This window comes from Perognathus longimembris, chromosome 16, assembly GCF_023159225.1.
Source record: "Perognathus longimembris pacificus isolate PPM17 chromosome 16, ASM2315922v1, whole genome shotgun sequence".
NCBI lineage: Eukaryota > Metazoa > Chordata > Mammalia > Rodentia > Heteromyidae > Perognathus > Perognathus longimembris.
Window position 1 is genome coordinate 37,409,094 of NC_063176.1, and position 13,717 is coordinate 37,422,810.

Below are 13,717 nucleotides of genomic sequence, written 5' to 3' on the forward strand. Positions count from 1 at the left end.
AACCATGAAATGTATGCTAAATTGTGAAAACTTTTAGTTTTGTCCTGGAGCTGCAGCCCTTATAGAACTACATTTTCCTGTTTTCTTTAGGGTGACTTTATTTCCTCTACACAACTTCAAAAAGATTTCACAATCAAGTAGCAACTTTTCAGCAAGCACCTAGGTGTCAGATTTCAGGGACTTCTGTAACCAAGTGCCACAAAGAGGGGACCTAAACAACAGAAATATATAGTCCTGTGGTTCTGGAAGCTACAAATTCAAAACTAAGGTGTGGGTGGGGGTGACTCCTTTTGAGAGAGCAAGGGAATGATCTGCTCTCAGCTTCTTTGTAACTTGTATTTGGCCATTTTCCTCGCTGTCCTGTAACAGTTTTCCCTGTATGACTGTCTCTGTGTCTGAATTTTACTTTCTTATGTGGGCACCACAAACACTGGAATAGTGCCACCACAATGGCCTCCCTTAACTAGTTACATCCACGACCAAAGTAGTTACATCCTACTACCAAAAGAAAAGATCACATTCTGAGGTTCTGAGGTTCAGGACTTCAATATAAGAATTTGAGGATATAATTCAACCCATCAAACCTTATAAATGTAATAAAACTAATTTCTACAGGGAAGCTTAAAGTCACTTAGAGTTTATCTAACAAACTCAAGGCTTTGAGAAGTTAGACCAGTCATATATATATGTATGTATATATATGTATATGTATATGTGCAGCTGATCTTGTAAGTGGTTTTAAGGAAGTTGCTAAGACATTTGAATTGCATAAGAATTAGAAAGTTCTGGTGAGCAAATGGGTCACAGAGTGATTTGTGAGACCATGAGGGACAGGTAAATGGGTAGAGCCTGGCCATTCTACTTGTTGAATGCATGTAGGTGTGTATGTGTGTGCATGCACGTGTGTGTGTGTGTGTGTGTGTGTGTGTGTGTGTGTGTGTGTGTGTGTGGTGCTGGGAAATGACCTCAAGGCCTTGCATTTGATAGGCAGGTGTTCTACCACTTCAGCCATACTCCTAGCCCTGTTGCTTTTTACTTTGGGTTTTGGGTAGGGTCTCATACTTTTGCTTAGACCAGCTTTAGACTAGGATTCTCCTGCCTTCCCTCTCAAGTATCTGAAATTACAGACATAAATCATAGATCTGACTTGTTTTTGAGATAGTCTCACTCACTTTCATCCAGGCTGATATGAAGGATGATCTTCCCATCTCTGCTTCCTAAGTAGTGGAATTACTTGTAGGAGCCACCATGCGCATTCCCTACTTGTCACTTTAGCTAGTCTGGAGCTTAGAACTAGATAAACTAGAGGTCATTATATGTGGAGGGAAATGCCTAGTTTTAAAAAAACATTTTACAAATGTCTAAGCAATAATCCCTCATCACAATCAATAACCACTGTCTTTAAATTCAGAGTCCAACTTGGCATCAGAAATCTGCCCCTGCCAGGGGACACAGTGACAGAAATTACCCCCAAGCTTACCATTTCTTTTTATAATAAAAAATTTGTGGAAATGGTATTGAGACAGGGATCTCACTAACTTTTTATTCAAATTGGCCTTGATGGTGTCCTTAAGATGCTAATGGATTGTTCTAACATGTAAAGCCAGGAGCAAGCAGTAGATGGCGAAAGGCTTTCAATTTCACAGGAAGTTGATTTAAATTGTTTTAAGACACTCCCTACTCCCAATTCTGACCTTGTCAATGAAGCCTCCACACCTGCTGCTCCACTGAGACCCTCCCAAGCTGGGTGGTGGTAAGAGCTGTTGGTTTGTTTGTTCTGAAACTCATTTGAAAAAAAGAAATAAGGGCAGGTATTGGGTCTTTCCTATGGAGAAGGTGATTGGGGCTGTATAGATGGAAAGTAGGCTTACTCAGATTTTCTAGTATTTATTACTTTGCCTAAATGTCAGTGATGAGCAACCAGGGATGATTGCTCTGACAAATTGCAGGTTCTGGAAGGTTGGGGGTTTTCTATTACTAGAGATTGCCTGGCCTGATGGAACCAGGGTTAGTTTCCTCTAGCTTTTGTTTTCCTGTAATTGTATGTTAACAATATCAGCTTGCCTGAGATCAGTTGGCTACTTCAAGAAAACTGCTCCTTTTCCCAGCTCAAAAGTTGTGCACTTGTGGGGCAGATCTGAACACTGTCTTTCTTGCTCCGGAAGTCCAGAGTGGCCTCAGATAACCCCTGGGACTGTGGTAGAGTGCAGTATGGGTAACAACCTCTAAGTCTGAGTCCTTGAAGAGGGCTTTCTCACAGATTGCCTACACTCAGCCATTAATTAAGGATGTGTACATTTTGAGTATTATATCAATTTTTCTAAATTAAAACTCCTATAAGAATATATTTTCATACAAGTGAAGCCTCTCAAGCTTGGTGGGACCCAGCAAAGGGTCCCAACATAGTCTCATTCTGATTCAGAGAGAGGCACAAGGGTGGAGGGAAGGAGGCCACCATGGCTGTGGGCGGGGTTGATGGACCCCCGGCCCCGTCATCACTGTTGAAGCCGTTGCATTTCGGGGTTTGAGATGTCTTTAACTTGGTTTTAAGTTTCTTGGGTCATTCTGAGAAAAATTAATCTCTGAGTTTTAGCTCCTAGATCTATAATAATGAATAATAATGATCACCATTTTGTTGGCTTGGTGAGAGGATCCAAGAAGATAATGCTTGGGTAACACATAGCTCCATAGCAGACATAGAGCAAACTCCCAAGATTCACTCACTAGTTGGTGAGCTTTTAAACCTTTCTCCATTTCTTTCAGTTGTTAGTAAAAGGAAAATTAGGTGAGTAAGTATGTATTCAAGCACCAATTGTCACTTGGATTTTAGTCATAAGCTGTTAGGAAAGTTTTTCCTCTCCTTTTTTTTAACCTGTTTTCAGCACAGTAGAAATGATAGTAATGTGATAGTAATATGTATTATTTACTGACTACATAGTCCAGCATGTACTTAGCATAGCTAAGGCTCTGGATTTAATCCCAAATACCAAAAAATAGTAACAACAAAGTTTATGGCATACTTTTTTAAAAATAAAACTCTAATCGGGTGATATTGATCAAGATGCATTATATTTGTAAACTCCTTTTTGGGTGGCAACTCCTTTGTTCAACCAAGGATAAAATAAAAATGTATTAGAAATATTAAGGAATAAAATAATGTATTAAAATAAAATAAAATTTATTTATTGTGAAAGTGATGTACAGAGGGGTTACAGTTTCATACATAAGGCAGCGAGTACATTTCTTATCCAACTTGTTACCTCCTCCTTCATTTTTCTCCCACCTTCCACCCTCCCCAATTTCTTTCCCCTGCCCCGAGTTGTACAGTTGGTTTACAGCATGTAGTTTTGTAAGTATTGCTGTAGCATTGGTTTCACCTTTTACCCTTTGTCTCTCCATTTTGATGTTCCCCTCCCTTCACTTCCCTAGTACCGATAAACATATATACAATACCTAGGGTACCAAAAGCAGTTGCAATGACATCAGCGGTAAAACCCTGGGGAAGAAAGGCAAAAGAAAATGACATAATTTCACAGTGTGTTGAAAATAACAAGAAAGATGAACCACTAATGTATCCAATGCTTAACGTATGAAACTGTAACCTTTCTGTACATCAGTTTGACAGTAAAAATTAAAAAAAAAAGATGAACCACTTAGTTCCATAACTTGGAGTTCATTTTGCTTAGCATGGTCTTATGTGTTCATATGTACATAGCTATTGCGCTATTGTGATCTTCTGATGGGACTATCCTAGACGTGTACTAATTATTACCCCCAAAAAAGCTTTAATCAAATACCGCAATGTACATGCACTCCTGAGAAGACAGGACCTTTATATTTTCATAAATTAAGAGAAGTTGCTGGTCGTCTGTGATAGTGGGTAATAAAGCTAAGTTTGTCAAATGGGGGGATAGTTTAAAATCCCAACCCCCTGCATCTGCTCAAAGCCCTACCTGGCAGTGAGAATTTTTTTTTTTTTTTTGGCCAGTCCTGGGCCTTGGACTCAGGGCCTGAGCACTGTCCCTGGCTTCTTCCCGCTCAAGGCTGTAGCACTCTGCCACTTGAGCCACAGCGCCGCTTCTGGCCGTTTTCTGTATATGTGGTGCTGGGGAATCGAACCTAGGGCCTCGTGTATCCGAGGCAGGCACTCTTGCCACTAGGCTATATCCCCAGCCCCTGGCAGTGAGAATTTTGAGCTGGCATATCTGTTCAGAAAAGGAAGCTTGTGGACCTGAGATCATGCCCTTATTGAGATCTGCTAAAGGCCTGCAAAGGTAATGTGAGCATTGTTAGGTCATCAGAGACCAGTTTCCCCAGCCAGCCAGGAAACTGCTTTTGCAAACCAGAATGTTAAAAGGCTACACTGCTGTAGCCCCAAAAGAAATCTGTATAGTTGTTAAAAGTTAAACGTTAAATGTAAATTCCAGTTTGGATTAAGGCTCCTAATGGACATCTGATCCTGCAGCCCCTTGGTAAAGTAGACTAAGGTTATAGGTTCCTGGCTAGGTAAGATCAAACATCCCTGAGTCAGTCTGAGTCAGTTACAGAAGATGGACAACCTTTTCCTATCAGCTCCCCTTTAGGATCAAGGGGCCAGAGTTGTTTTTGGAAAGATGAGGCAGGATAGAGGCATGGAAAACAGAGGTAACAAGTGTACAGGAGTGGAGACTGCACTTGTGAGAAATGGTTACAGGCCAAGCCTTCTATGTTGGCCTAAATAAAAAAAATCCTGGCCTTATTAGAAATATCTGATTACTAAGTTATTTCCCTGGAAAAATTACCCAAGGTCCATTGATTGCCTAGAGCTGTCTTGAAATTCAGTGGGGGCACCACCTGCAAAAGCAAGTGTACTTAAAAGGCAACCAGAAAAATATTAGGAGATTTCACTAAAGTCAGGCCTAGGTTAAGTTTCTTTAACCAGTCTATGCAGAAAGTTGCAGGCAACCCAGCAGAAGGCGTGGCATTCTATTGGAGTCACTGGGAGACACTGCTGCCTGCTGCCGCCACGTCCCCTGCCCATCCTATTAGGGTTAAGATCAAGGACAGTCTGGCAGTCACCTGGAAGAATCTACATCTTCATCCTGAGCACCACTACCGTGGTAAACACAAATGGGAATCCATCACACGCAGTTGATTCCTGCTGGAAGGCCACTTTGGACATTCTTCCTGTGGTAACCTTCCTACTCCTGTGAGTTGACTGTAGTTGACTAGCTCTATTAAGAAAATTGGAAAGCATGCGTGGCAGGCTAGACAGTCACTCCCAGGTGATGCCTGGGGTGGAAGGTGTGTCCAAGTGTATCAGAGTGTGTCCAGGTGGAATAGGATGTGACCTCAGAGAAAGGAGGGAGGTAACTGCCTCCAGGTGTGCCAGTTACCTAGGTAACTGGATGGAGATTTAAACAGTGAGAACCCTGGAGCCCTCCTGGGGGTGGACCACACAGATAACCTGTTTCTTTCTGGGTGCAAGCTTAAGAGCAGTAGTCCTATGGGACTCGCTCTTGTCTCATCCTGGCTCTCCCCAGCACCCTGTGGGTGGAGTCATTCCAGTCCAGGCAAGATTAAGCTCTCCAAAAGATAAATCAATGATTTGATTTTTATGTACAAGAAAAAAAGGGGGGAATGTAATATGGAGGTCAGTTCTGGCCAGCGCCATCATTGGCTGTTGAGGGGTGTCATATTGACTCATCTCAGATAAGTTAAAGGGAGCAGAAGCCGACTCCATCTTCACTAAGATCTCCCCCGTCCTATCCAGGGAAGTTCCCCTTCGCTGTGATAAGATTGTGTAAACTACTTGACCACCCAAGTAGTGGAATTTTCAAGGTTAAACCTGTGCCCTCCCATGAGTAGGCGTATCTGCCTGCCTCAAGTGAGCCCCGCCAATGTTAGGTTGGTTCAAACAGTTGCTATGAGACAGACTCTAACTCCATTGGCCACCTGTGTGTGGCCTGGCATGCCCTGTAAGTGTTGAAACCTCATTGGCCAACTGCATGTGGTAGGCTTGACCATGTGGTGTTTGCCTTTATAACCCGAGCCCAGAGTCTGGGCAGCGGCCCTGGCCGGCCAGCCTGCTTTTCACAGTTGTGGTCCCAGCTCCCCAGTCTGGGCCGTGACCATGGCTGGTCAGTATACTTTTTACTTCCCCAATAAATCCATCTTTTTACTTGAAAAAAAAAAAAAGAGAAGTCCAAAGAAAGTTAGTTCTTCTCTTATTATAGTTTCAGATAGCATTGTGGTATTGATCTGGGGGAGACAGGGGTGAGAGTTAGAAACCTTGGCATTTCAGCCCAGAGAAAATAATGGACAAAGATGCTGCATGTTCTAAGGGCCATGGCTTTCTGACCTAGAGGCTTCAAGCAAAAAATGTACCCTGTGAGGTGGTGACCTTGAAATCACCTTTATCCACCATAATGCTTACAGCTGCCAGGACAAGTCATCATGGAACCTGGTATAGGGGTAAGGAATCAGTAATGCCAATATTGTCCTTACTAAAAAATGTTTGATATTTTGGATTTTATATTCATTTTCAGTTTTAAAAAACCTCAGTCATTCCTAAAGAGACAAAGGACACAAGTTCCCACTCAGATGTGGAAGTTAGATCTAAATTATAAATGTATATGTAAATGTATACAGGGTTATATTCACATATACACAAGCATATTAACTAAAGTATGGTCTATGCAGGGGAGATTTCAAACGGTGTTACTCCTTTGAACAACGAATCTACAGTTCCAGGAAGCTGGAATTTGAGTTGTCAGGTTTGGGGAGGCCAAAGGGAGGAGGGCAAATGAATGAAGAAAGGAAGGTTGGGAGAATGCAGTCTTTTTTTTTTTTTTTTTTTTTTTGCCAGTCCTGGGGCTTGGACTCAAGGCTTGAGCATTGTCCCTGGCTTCTTTTTGCTCAAGGCTAGCACTCTGCCACTTGAGCCACAGCGCCACTTCTGGCTGTTTTCTGTATATGTGGTGCTGGGGAATCGAACCCAGGGCCTCATGTATACAAGGCAAGCACTCTTGCCACTAGGCCATATCCCCAGCCCGAGAATGCAGTCTTAATATTCAATGTACTATGTGAAAATGAAACGAAGAAAACTGGGTTGAGAGATATGGGGAGAATGATAAAAGAAGTGATATTGATCAATATGCATCATACCCATAAGGTGACATGTTGAATTAAAACCCTTTATGCAACTACTTCAAGATAATTTAAAAAGATGAAATTTAAAATGTGACAGAAATAGAAATTAAAACATTATTTACCTTGATTATGAATTTTTTGAAGATGGAGCCTAGGGCCTGTCCCAAGCTAGGCAAATGCTCTAATATTTGAGCTATGCCCCAACCCTTTTGTTTGCATTTTGCTTTCAATGTAGAGTCTTGCTACTTTTGGTTAGGCTGGCCTTGAACTCATGCTTTCCCTAAAATTTTTGCCTTCCTTGCCTCACCCTGGTCTTGGGCCTGAGAGGTGCTGTTAATTAAATGTGATATGCTAGTCATGGTACTAGATAATTTTATATATGAACTCCACTGTAAGAGGAAACAGAAACTTTCTTAAGTTAATTGAAAAGATATATGATCACACAGCTAGTGCGTGGTTAAGACTGGATTTAAACATGGATCTATTGATGCCATCATCAAACTCATTCCTGAACTATAACAACAGGAATGCACAACATGAATTCACTTGTTCCACACATGTTTTTGAGAGCATATTTTGTACCATCTTGGGTTAGGGGAATAAAAAGGTGAAGTCCTTCATTCATGCATACATATGTTTATTAACTATTTATTGAGCCTGGGCAGAGAATGGAGAAGTAAATAAGGTAGACAGCTCTCATGAGGATGAGGGAAAGAGTCAGTCGACAAATGAGCAAAAATTCATCTCTTAAGTGGACATTCATAAGTGAGAGCAAATGCATGGAAACTTTTTTTTTTTTTTTACATATAATGGCATAAAAGTCAAGATCAGGAACTTGAAAGTAGAACGCCTGCTTGCTAGGCAGGTGCTCTACCACTTGAGCCACAACTCTAACTCTCTTTTGCTTTAGATATTTTTCAGATAGCTTTAGACCATGATTAGTTTTCTATCTATTCCATATGTTATAGCTGAACTACAGCTCCCACCCCACCCCACCCAGCTTTTTTTTGGTAAGATGGGGTCTTGTTTGTTTTTGCCTGGACTGGCCTTGATCTGATCCTTTCCATCTATCATGAGCCAATGATAATATAAAGTTTTAAGAAAATGGAAAGGAAATTAAAACTTTACATTTATACACTATGTGCTATGGACCCAATCATTGGGGCAATAATTACTTCTCTAGAAAAATTATAAATTGATTTTCTATTAGTGATATTTAGAAAACCTTTCTGGTCAGTCCTGGGGTTTGAACTCAGGGCCTAAGTGCTGTCCTTGAGCCTCTTTGTGCTCAAGGCTAGTGCTCTACCACACGAGGCACCCCACCACTTCTAGCTTTTTCTGAGTGGTTTATTGAAGAGTCTCATGGACTTTTCTGTCTAGGCTGGCTTTGAACCATGATCCTCAGATCTCAGCCTTTGGAGTAGCTAGGATTACAGGTGTGAGCCACTGGTGCCTAGCTTAGAAACCTTACTTTAAAATATAAATCAGTTTGAAAATTTGTCAGAAAGTAAGTTTAATAGACTATTGACTTGCATTTTCTGATTATTGTACTAAATTTAATATAAATACAGAATATATTAATGCATAGTTCATTTTAGAGTAGCACTAAAATCTGAGCAAAGAAAAAATACTACTAAAGGCATTGTAATACTGTAATGCTGAAGAAAATACATACTACTGAATCCACATTTTTAGATGTTGGTGTTTTAAGCTAGGAGGAGTGGCATATATCTGTAGTCCCAGCAACCAGGAGGTTGAAGCAGGAGAATCATAAGTTCAAGGCTGCCCTACACTGTATAGCAAGACCTTGCCTCAAAAAAACAAATCTTAGCTACTTAGGAGGCTGAAATCTGGTAATTGCAGTTTGAAGCCAGCCCAGGCAGGAGAGTCTGTAAGACCCTAATCTCCAATTAACTACCAGAAAACCGGAAGTGGCACTGTGGATCAAAGTGGTAAAGTGCCAGCCTTGAGCAAAAAGAGCTCAGGGACAGCTCCCAGGCCTGGAGTTCAAGTCCTGTGACTGACAAGCAAACAAAACAAACTAACAAACAGAAGCAAAACTTTAGAGAACACTCAGCAATCTCTCTGTACTTACACTTTCTCTAGAGTGTGAGTGTACAGGCACACACGGTGTTCTGCTCTGTGCCCTGGTATTTCCCATGTCTAGGACACTTTCTGATGGAATAGGTACTTAATACAAACCTTAAACATGAATATTGTGAAAATGTCAGTTCTCCAACCACTTCCTTTATGTGTCAAACCAATTGAAGCCTAACTCTTTTAATTCCTCGCACTTTTCCACCTGTGAGTTGCTTCCTGTGTAGAAATACTTCCCCTATGGAGGGGTGTATAAACACTGATATAGGTGTGTGAGTGAGTGCACTTATATCTCAATGCATCAAGATCAGGAAAGGGAAACTGAGTTTCTGTCATTATGGCCGTTTTTTGGCAGTGATCCGGATTGCTTTGACCACCACCCTGATGACATACAGAGGCCCATAGACATGACAGGAGGCATCTGTGTCTGTCTTGGGTTGTCCGAGTACACAGGTAAGTGTTGTTGGAAGTCAGGTAGTAGCTGGGGAGACTCTCTGATTCCATAAAGGCAAAAGACGAGGAGCAACTCCATTCTAGTAATCCAAGGACTGCAATATTTGGCGATAAGACATTAGTGTCTATTCTTAAAGTCTTCAGATAATCAGAAGAGGTGAGCACAGGGTGTGGAGTCTGACCTGACAATGCAGCTCCTGGCTGAGCAGGAGCAAGGTGCCTCCCCTTGAGTGACGCTGAGGATCCAGATGGCCTCAGTCACTGGGACATGGCTGCTTGTTGGGAGGTCACTAGCCATGGCTCTGAGATTAAGTCATTATACATGGGTTGGGAATTCATTCTGATCTCTTGGTGAATATACTCAGATGTTAGCTTTTTTATTTTTTTAATTAAAAATCCTATGGGACTTAAGCCAATAAAAACCCACTGATATTGTCTTTCCAGGGGTTTGATTTGACCTTCGTCATTCATGTGAGAAAGGGAATGATAAAATCCTTGGAAACACCATGGGACTTGCTATAAACCTTTATATATTTTGTAACATTGTCATGTCAGTAGAGAGCTGGGCTCCAAAGCTGCCAGAAGAAAGGGAATTGACTACCAACTGCTCCAACTTGTCTCTAAATAAAGTTCCTTCTAACTTGGCGCCAGCCACAATCACTCTGGATTTATCCTATAACCTTCTCTTTCAACTCCAGAGTTCAGATTTTCATCCTATGTCCAAACTGAGAGTTCTGATTCTCTGCCAGAACAGAATCCAACAGCTGGATTTCAAGATCTTCGCACTGAACAAGGAGTTACAATATTTAGATGTGTCTTACAATAGATTGAAGATTATTACTTGGTATTCACTGGAAGGTCTCAAACATTTAGATCTTTCTTTTAATGATTTTGACACCATGCCTTTGAATAATTTGGAGCACATGGAACATTTGGAAACCCTGGGTTTGAGTGCAGCAACAATACGAAGATCAGATCTCCAGAAAATTGCTCACTGGCATCTCCATACTGTCTTCCTAGGCCTGAGAATTCTTTCTCAGTATGAAGAAGGTAGCCTGCCCATCTTAAACACAACAAAACTTCACATTGTTTTACCAGTGAACATACATTTCTGGGTTCTTTTATGTGATGGAATCAAGACTTCACAAATATTAGAAATAACTAACATAGACGGCAAGAGCCAATTTGTAAGGAACAGGACGCCACCAGTGCTCACTTTAGAGAATGCCAAGGCATCTACTCTTCTATTGAATCAAGTTGACTTGCTCTGGGATGACCTTCTGCGTATCTTCCAATTTGTCTGGCATACATCCGTGGAATATTTCCAGATCAAAAATGTGACTTTGGGTGGTAATGTGTATCTTGACCACCATTCATTTGACTACTCAAATACCACCATGAAAGCTGTACAGTTGGAGCATGTACATTTCAGAATGTTTTCTATTCCACAGGATAAAATCTACTTGCTTTTTACCAATATGGATGTGGAAAATCTGACCATATCTGGTGCCCAAATGCCACACATGCTTTTCCCTAATCATCCTCAACACTTCCAGTATCTAAATTTCGCCAATAATGTCCTAAATGATGATCTGTTTAAGACCCCTACCCAATTGCCATTCTTAAAAACACTCGTTTTGAAGGGGAACAAGCTGCAGACGTTTTCCTTAGTGAGCCGCTTTGCTAACAACACACCACTGATGCAGCTGGATGTGAGCCAAAATCTATTACAACATAGAGAGGCAGAAGATTGCCTGTGGCCAGCAACCTTGACCACCATGAATCTGTCATCAAATCAGTTTGCTGACTCTGTTTTCAAGTGCTTGCCCGCAAGTATTCAAATACTTGACCTGTATAATAACAAAATTCAAACCATCCCTACAGAGCTGATTCATCTGCAGTCATTACGAGAGCTAAATATTGCATTGAATTTTCTCACCGATCTCCCTGGATGCAATCATTTCACAGGACTCTCAGTACTGAACATTGAAATGAACTTAATCGTCAGTCCATCTCTGGATTTTTTCCAGAGCTGTCATAAAATCAAAACTCTAAACGCAGGGAAAAATCCCTTCCGCTGTACTTGTGACTTAAGAGAGTTCATCCAGTTTGAAAAACATTCAGAGGATGTGATGGTTGGATGGTCAGATTCATATACCTGTGAATACCCTTTGAATCTAAAGGGGACTCACTTAAAAGATGTCTATCTCCCAGAATTATCTTGCAACATCACTTTGTTGATCATCACCATTGTGGCCATCATGCTAGTTTTGGGGGCCATGATAGCCTTCTTCTGCCTGCACTTTGATCTCTTCTGGTATGTCAGGATGTTAGGCCAATGGACACAGCACAGGGCCAGGAAGGCAAGGCGAGAACAGCCCGAGAGAAATGCCCAATTTCATGCATTTATTTCCTACACAGAACACGATTCTCTCTGGGTGAAGAATGAATTGATCCCCAATCTAGAGAAAGAAGATGGCTCTGTTTTGATTTGTCTCCTTGAGAGACAAGTTGACCCTGGCAAAAGCATTGATGAAAATATCATGAGCTGCCTTGACAGAAGCTGGAAGTCCATCTTTGTTTTATCTCCTGACTTTGTCCAGCATGAGTGGCACCATTATGAACTCTACTTTGCCTGTCACAATCTCCTTCATGAAAATTCGGATCGTGTCATTCTTATCCTACTGGAACCCATTCCTCCATACTGTATTCCTGCCAGGTTTCCTATGCTGAAGGCTCTCATGGAAAAAAAGGCATACTTGGAATGGCCCAAGGATAGGCGTAAATGTAGGCTTTTTTGGGCAAACCTGAGAGCTGCTATTAATATTCATTTATCAGATGCTAGACAAATGTATGAACTTCAGACATTCATAGAACTAAGTCAAGAGTCCCCCCGAGGTTCTACTATCTCTCTGCTAAGAACAGACTGCCTCTAAAACCCCCAACTCATCCCCCACGGAAGTTAGGGACCACATTAAGTATTGGGATGCAAATGGATACTAAAATTAGGATTGGAATTTGGCAATATCTATTAAAATGAAAAAAGTTTATTCCCATCTTTTTAATTTCTAAATATTACTAAGAATGTATCCTTAAAGTGTATGATACAAGTTTACAATAATTCGTGAAAACAGGTATTTATTCCAGCATTGCACATAATTGCGGAAATTTGAAAAATACCCTACTATCCACAAAATAAGGATGGACTCAATACATGATAGTATATCCATGCAGTAGAATATTACATAGTTTTTTAAAGGGTGAGTAGTTCTATGTTTACTGGTATGGAAAAATTATATTTGTATATATTATAAATAAAAGCCTAAAAGAATCACTGTCAGTATAGTAAAAATGGTTTGGTTATATCCCAGGAAGATTTGGTTTCTATTTTATATATTTCCATAATGTTTGAGTTACTTGGCCTGAATCTGTATTTCTTTTGCAAGAAAATGAAAAAATAAACCAAGACCATATTTCTTGTACTCATTTTGTGTGATTCTTCTTTCTTGTCTCATTGGTCACTGGCAGAGAACAAGTGCTCTTCAATTTTGCAAAATTATATATATTTCAAAAACAAACATCATGCCAGTACTGTTGGCTCAAGCCTATAATCCTAGCTACTCAGGAGGCTGAGATCTGAGGCTCGAGGTTCAAAGCCAGTCCTGGCAAGAAAGTCTGTGAAACTCTTTTCTCCAAGTAATCAACAGAAAACTGGTAATGGACCTGTGGCTCAAAGTGGTAGAGCACTAGCCTTGAGCAAAAAAGCTGAGGGACAGTGCCCAGGCTGAGTTCAAGCCCCATGACTGACAAAAAAAAAAAAAATCCCAGTGGAAGGAGTCCTGGTAGATTGCCAGCTATTGGGTATGAGACCCTGAGTTCAATCCCCAATATTAAAAAAAGAAAGTGGTAAAAGCCATTGAGAGAGAATATGCACTATTTGACGTTCTTACTCTACTCTAGCTTGTTTCATTTAACTGGATGATCTCCAGATCCATCTATCCACTTCCCTGTAAATGACCTAATAATTTCCTTTTTT

General features: G+C 40.9%; 1 protein-coding gene across 1 annotated transcript; it reads left to right on the plus strand.

Moving 5' to 3' along the window:
- The first annotated feature begins 2,699 nt into the window (after positions 1-2,699).
- Positions 2,700-12,730, plus strand: Tlr10 (toll like receptor 10). Its single transcript, XM_048364458.1, has 3 exons — positions 2,700-2,730; positions 9,584-9,681; positions 10,126-12,730. The coding sequence occupies exon 3, from the start codon at positions 10,188-10,190 to the stop codon at positions 12,615-12,617; it is 2,430 nt and encodes an 809-aa protein (XP_048220415.1). The 5' UTR covers positions 2,700-2,730; positions 9,584-9,681; positions 10,126-10,187; the 3' UTR covers positions 12,618-12,730.
- The last annotated feature ends 987 nt before the right edge of the window (positions 12,731-13,717 follow it).